The sequence below is a fragment of the Mytilus edulis genome, chromosome 9 (assembly GCF_963676685.1).
Source record: "Mytilus edulis chromosome 9, xbMytEdul2.2, whole genome shotgun sequence".
Taxonomy (NCBI): Eukaryota; Metazoa; Mollusca; class Bivalvia; order Mytilida; family Mytilidae; genus Mytilus; species Mytilus edulis.
In genome coordinates, this window is record NC_092352.1 from 21,892,467 (window position 1) to 21,898,746 (window position 6,280).

A 6,280-nucleotide genomic window follows, 5' to 3' on the forward strand; every position below is an offset into this window, starting at 1 on the left:
TGAATAAAATGATTCATAAATAAAGTTTTCCAATATTTGATATACAAATTACTTTTGAAAGAAAAAAAAAAGATTACATTTTAGTTTCTTTTTTAGAATGATATATGTATTACGCTGCAATTTATGCATTCGTTAAACCAACGATAAGTAGATTTTAATTTTGTTTATTATTTACTATTATAAAAAATGATTCAAATGTGCATTTAGAAAAATACATTAAACGGCTGTTGGGAGAATCATCTTTTAAATACACATACAAAATAATTTTTGATTATAATGTCTTTCTATGCAAACTATCAACAACATGTTCAATTTTCAATATCATTTCATATACCTGATTAGCAATACAAAGCCATGAATAACTATGTAATGTCATAGATATTAAAAAAATTGTGAAAAATTGTTTAGTGCATCTTTTTTTAACAACCTAAAAGGTCTAAACATTTTTAATCCTGTGAATGGAAGCAATTACCGGTAAAAATGTCTTGTTTGTTCAAATTTGTACTTTGTCAGATCGTATGCGTACCTTTCTGGAGCATTTAGATATACTCGTAAAATTGATGTTCTCAATCTATAGGCTTTATTGTGTAGACATAAGGCAACTATAACAGTTGATTGTCCTTTTGTTTTTTACTTCTTTTAGTCATTGTTGTTTCAATCAACCTTTTTTCCTATGATTTTCGCTCCTTCAAGCATCAAGGCATTTCCTTGTGTAAAAATATATACCTTTACACCTTCAGTTAGCAAAGGTATATATAGACATATTTTTTTCAGAGAAAAATGACTGTGCAAAATTCATTTTATTGTTTTTTGCTATAAATGTAGTTTAACAAGAGTTTAAGTGTAAACTTCGACTTCTCAAACAGCATAGTATTAATTTGAAATCTGTTGACAGGATATCAGAGTAGATTTTGAGTTAATGGATGTTGGAGGAAAAAATATATCTGCAAAAGCTGTTTTTTCTGCTGCTATCGGCTTTTTGAAAGATCATTTCATTCAACAGATGCATTGGAGAAAGCTGGGAACGGTCGAAAACGACATATTTTGGGTTCTGTCGGTACCAGCAATCTGGAATGATTCTGCAAAACAGTTTATGAGAGAATCAGCTGAAAAGGTATATTGCATTTAAATAACCCCCGAAATCGTATGAAACGGTACAGGTGGCTTTGATGTCATGTTAATAAAAACTTCAAATATATTTGTATATTTTTTTTATCTGTCGGAAAAATGACTGAATGATGAACGTAAAATTTTTTAGATACTATGAATCAAAGAGTCCTAGAAGACCATTTAAACTTAGATTGATACAGAAATCCCTTAGTTTTGGGCCAACATTTTAGAATTGTTAAGAACTTTGAAAGGTTAATGTTAAGTGCGTCATAAGATTAAAATGCTTACAAGTTCTTAATAGTTATCAAAGGTACCAAAGGATTATAATTTAGTACGCCAGACGCGCGTTTCGTCTACATAAGACTCATCAGTGACGCTCATATCAAAATATTTATAAAGCCAAACATGTTAAGTGTGATCAAGTGAGAATCTAAATTGCATATTGTAGAGAATGAAAACTTTTTTGGATATCCCTGGGTCATTTTGGTAAAATGGTAAAAAAGTTGATCTACGTTTTGAATATTTTTCTCATAAATTCGTTGTAACTCACAATTATATTTTTTAAGTTAACACTTGTACCTTTTTTTCACCAATAATCCCCAAATGTAGTTTTTCGTTAGGAAGTTCAGTTTTTATTTGGTATAGTAATTTTTTTAAGGCGTAGTAGAATGAGATACTGAGAATAATATGTAAAAAAAATCATTCGGACTGTTTCTGGCATCCCTAGTAGTTTTGAAAATAAAGTTAAATATAGCTTCCCATTAACAAACAAAAAATGAAGTATGATTATACAACTACGATTACAAAGACATATTAGCGAACTGCGCTTATGTACAATCGACCAAAGAAAACCGCCAGAATCTCATGTTTAACCCCGAATATCTTCGGACAGCTTTCCAGTCAAAGTAAACACTTAGTAGATTATTTTAAACTATGATATTAACACATGTTTAACCTCTTTAAAATAGTTAAACTTCTTTTTGGCTCCCATTCGTAGATTTATTGGATATGGGATTATTTGACATAGCTTACACGGCTAATCTGATCATTACGCTGGAAAATAAACATGTATTTTCTTGTTCGCACCTCTCTTGAAACCTTCAACGGACATATCAAACCAATTGATACGATATTCCCTGGTATTTTCTATCACGATTTCCTTGATAGACGATTGCTGCTCACAAGGCAGCTATTAAACAAAGAATTCCAAATGGTGAAGTTGAAATCATCTCTTCGTTAATTTTACGGACGCAATCACGAGATGGCTAACCGTTATGGAATATCCGTTTCCCAGATGCTAGCGGATATGTTCCTCATGTTGTAACTATAAAATCTCTTTCCTTTTTCATGAATGTGACTTGTTGAATTAGAAGTATAACCGGGTTTGTACTAACTTGAGCAACACGACGGGTGCCACATGTGGATCAGGATAAGCTTATCCTTCCGGAGCACCTGATATCATTTCTAGTGTTTCGGTGTGTTCGTGTTGCTCAGTCTTTAATTTTCTATGTTGTGTTTTGTGTACTATGGTTATTCTGTTTTCTGTTCCTCTGTTTCTTTTTTAGCCGTAGCGTTTTCAGTTTACTTTCGATTTATGAGTTCTTCTGGTATCTTTTGCCCCTCTTTTATGGAAATGCTTTTACTTACCAAGCTTTACCTGAACTGTCTGAGAGATATGTCTAGATACAAATGAATTTCTTTGTTCGTTAAATTTTCACAAAAATGTGAAAGAAATGCACATACCACGATAATACTGAAAAATATTCATCTGACAAACTTACCCTTGTGGGGAGTCAAAAAATTAAGCTCGCTTGATTAGCAGTAGTATAGTTTTCGATAAAAATTTGCTGCCTTATAAGTGTAAGTTTCACCTTTATAATTATCCGGAATTATATATAAAAAACAACAACAGATTGAAATGTATTTCATATGGATTTGTTTTATCAGGTTGGTATACAAAGTGAAAAGTTCATTATGGTATATGAGCCTGAAGCTGCATCTATTTACGCAAGACTTCTTCCTGTAGATAAACTAGTTGGAAACAATGGTGCTGTAATACTGAAAGCTTTTGATCCGGGTCGAAAATTTATTGTTGTGGATGCTGGAGGTACTATTATAAAAGTTTAACTATTCTTTTTTTTTTTTTTTAATTTTCCTATAACGGTCGCGCCGCAAGGGTAATAGTAACTGTTCTGATGCTTTTGATTTAAATTAGTCGAGGTTAAGGTCACAACAGATTTTGATTAACCCAAATTTGAACAAAGTTTTAATTTTCGACATTTAATTTGTTAACTCTTAACAAATTCGGTATAATTTTGGATATATAAAACAGGAATTGATTTTGATGTCCCCATATCAAATGTCAAGATAAAAGCTTTAATCACACCATATGCTGGTTTAACGTGGTATAACTTTTTAGTCAGTATTTCAAGGTGAAGGTCTAAGGTTATACTAAGATTCTGAGAAATAAAATTGAGAACAGTAAAAACGAATGTGTCAAAAAGATAACATACCAATCAGAGAGCCGAATAAAGCCGAAGGCCACCAATGGGTCCCCAACAAAGCTAGAAAATCCCAGATTCGGAGGCGGGCTCCAGCAAGACCCTGAACAAAAATGTGTAATAGTTCAGTCAAAATGAACGTCATACTAAACTCCAAAACATTTAATTGAACTAAAATTAATAATCACACAGTCTTAATAAGACCAGAGGCTCCTTACTTGGGACAGGGGCTAAAAGTGGTGGGGTTAAACAAGTTTTATGGGCTTAAAAGGGTTGGATAAAACAAAGTTTTGTATGATTTTTTTTTATTTTAGTATCCTTTATATATGTTGGAGTTTAGAATGACGTCAATTATCGCTGAATTAGTATATACTTTTGTTTAGAGGCCAGCTGAAGCACGCTTACGTGTGCGAAATTTTCTCGCTGTATTGACACCTATTAGTTTCCTTCTGCTGTTTTCTGCTCTAAGATCGGGTTGTTGTCTTTTTGACACATTCCCTGTTTCCAGTCTCAATTCTATTTGTGAGATCTCAACCCTTTTAAAAAAAAGTTTATTCCAGACACTGTCTTTAGATTATCATCAATCTTTTGGGGACAACGTAAAACGGGGTGAAAACAACTTTTTGATTTTGAAACCATTAGAACAAGGGTTCAGATCAAAGCAGTAACAGATATTTTTTTCCAGTCGTTTATTAACCTATTATTTACTATAATCTGTCTTGTATTATGAGTACAATTTTCTAACTTTTTTTTTGATACTATAGGTGGTACCGTTGATATTTCTACTCAACAAGTTTTAGAAAACGGCGAGCTAAAAATAATTCACAGAGTATGCGGCGGTCCATGGGGCGGCGAATGCATAAACAAGCATTTTGTAAATATGTTGAAAGAACTCTTCGGACAGGAAGTTATGAAACAGTTTAAAAGGAACAACGGAGACGACTTTTTACAACTACTTAGGGATTTTGAAGTAAAGAAAACCAATCTTACAGTAGAAAGCAATGAGCCTGTTACCATTCGCATGCCTTTGAGTCTGATAGAAGAATCAGATATTTCAACAGCAATTGGAAGTTCGAGATTTTGTGAAACAGTACGACTCAAAAGAGACAAACTCTTAATTGCAGGATCTTTAGTTGAAACTTTCTTCTCCGAAACCATAAAAATGATTATTGATGAAATATTATCCATATTAAAAAACGAAAGATGCGCTGACGTTAGTGCAATAATAATGGCAGGTGGTTTCTCAGATGCTGATATATTACAACATGGCATTAAAAAGCAATTCCAATCTTTGGAAGTTTTTATTCCAATTGATGGGTCACTTTCAGTGTTGAAAGGAGCTGTTATTTATGGCCACAATCCCAATGTCGTCACATCAAGAGTCTGTCATTATACGTATGGTATTGCTCTTTCAAAACCATTCGAGTCAAATATACACGATCCGATAAAGAAGTATTTCTGGGACGCAGAAGAATGGTGCTCTAATCTCTTTTATATCCTTTTTAAAATTGATGAAGAAGTAAATATTGGACAAACCAGAACTATTGATATCCGTGACACATTTCTTTCGTGGAACACAGATAAATTTAGACATGATTCTGTACAATACAAATTTATGGTCAGTACTCAAAAGAATCCCTTCTATACTACAGATGAAGGTTGCATGGAACATGGATCTCTAATTGTTCTTCCTCCAAATGGAAAATGGCCGCGTATAGTCAATGGCCAAATCTTTCTCAAAATGGCTGGAACAGAGCTGATCGGATCTTATGTAGATAAAGAAACTGTGACAGAAACGTCCGTTAGATTTGAATTTTTACCGTCAATCAATAAAAATCCAGAAAGAAAAAGGTTGTTTGATCCGTTCTATTTAGACATTTAACATTGCATTAACATTGATTTAAACTTGTCAGTTATTCTAATACAAAACTGGTATTCTATACTTTTTTCTTGCAACTCATTCTTAGCCAATATTTTAAATTTTCAGCCAAAACGAAAAAGCTCGGGAATAAATATGACGCAAAGTAATTTAGTAACATGATACAGTTATAACTTTTTTGTCTATTGAGCATTTCTGTTATTAGTACACATGTGTACATACTTAAATACTCATAACATATAGTTCATTAGTTATATACTAGATAATAAGCACTTATTGAATTGAATAAATAAAGTTAAACTATGACACTTGTTCCAAAAGATCAAAACAGCAAAATTATGTAATTAAAGCACAAAAGTTTCAGATAGCTAAGACTTAGTTCTTTCATGCACTCAGTATTCTTGTGTACAAATATCAGGTATACAAACGAATTATTCTATGTGTTAGTGTTGTAGTATACAAATAAAGTCTTCTGGTATCTTTTCTCAATTTTAAAGGTAAATTTGATAAATAATGTCACCTCGCGTTCTTCGTGTAAGTATCGTCTATTTCATATGCTTTTGGGGCATACATCCTCCTTTGTTTCATTTCATTTTTGTTGTTAATTTGTGTTTAGTTATTTTGTTTAAGTAAACAGTACTTAACTTCATTCAATTCATGTGATTTATTGTAAGGAAAAGTTTACTTTGAGACACGACGATAAAATAAATTGGGTTGAGTGTCTTGTGCATGTCCGGTCGTCAATATATACGGTATATGCTTTGTCCTACTTATACTTACAGTTTATAAT

At 32.3% G+C, this 6,280-nt stretch overlaps 1 protein-coding gene across 1 annotated transcript; it reads left to right on the forward strand.

The window, feature by feature from the left end:
- The first annotated feature begins 906 nt into the window (after window positions 1-906).
- Window positions 907-5,606, forward strand: LOC139487798 (heat shock 70 kDa protein 12A-like). The gene is made up of 3 exons (XM_071272900.1): window positions 907-1,114; window positions 3,058-3,217; window positions 4,376-5,606. The coding sequence occupies exons 1-3, from the start codon at window positions 920-922 to the stop codon at window positions 5,491-5,493; spliced, it is 1,473 nt and encodes a 490-aa protein (XP_071129001.1). The 5' UTR covers window positions 907-919; the 3' UTR covers window positions 5,494-5,606.
- The last annotated feature ends 674 nt before the right edge of the window (window positions 5,607-6,280 follow it).

Excerpts from the sequence above, each read along its gene's own strand:
- LOC139487798 (XM_071272900.1), top strand. The coding sequence starts at position 920 with ATGGATGTTGGAGGAAAAAATATATCTGCAAAAGCTGTTTTTTCTGCT. Across the intron at positions 1,115-3,057 it reads TGAGAGAATCAGCTGAAAAG|GTTGGTATACAAAGTGAAAA; the intron begins GTATATTGCATT and ends TTGTTTTATCAG. Across the intron at positions 3,218-4,375 it reads TATTGTTGTGGATGCTGGAG|GTGGTACCGTTGATATTTCT; the intron begins GTACTATTATAA and ends TTGATACTATAG.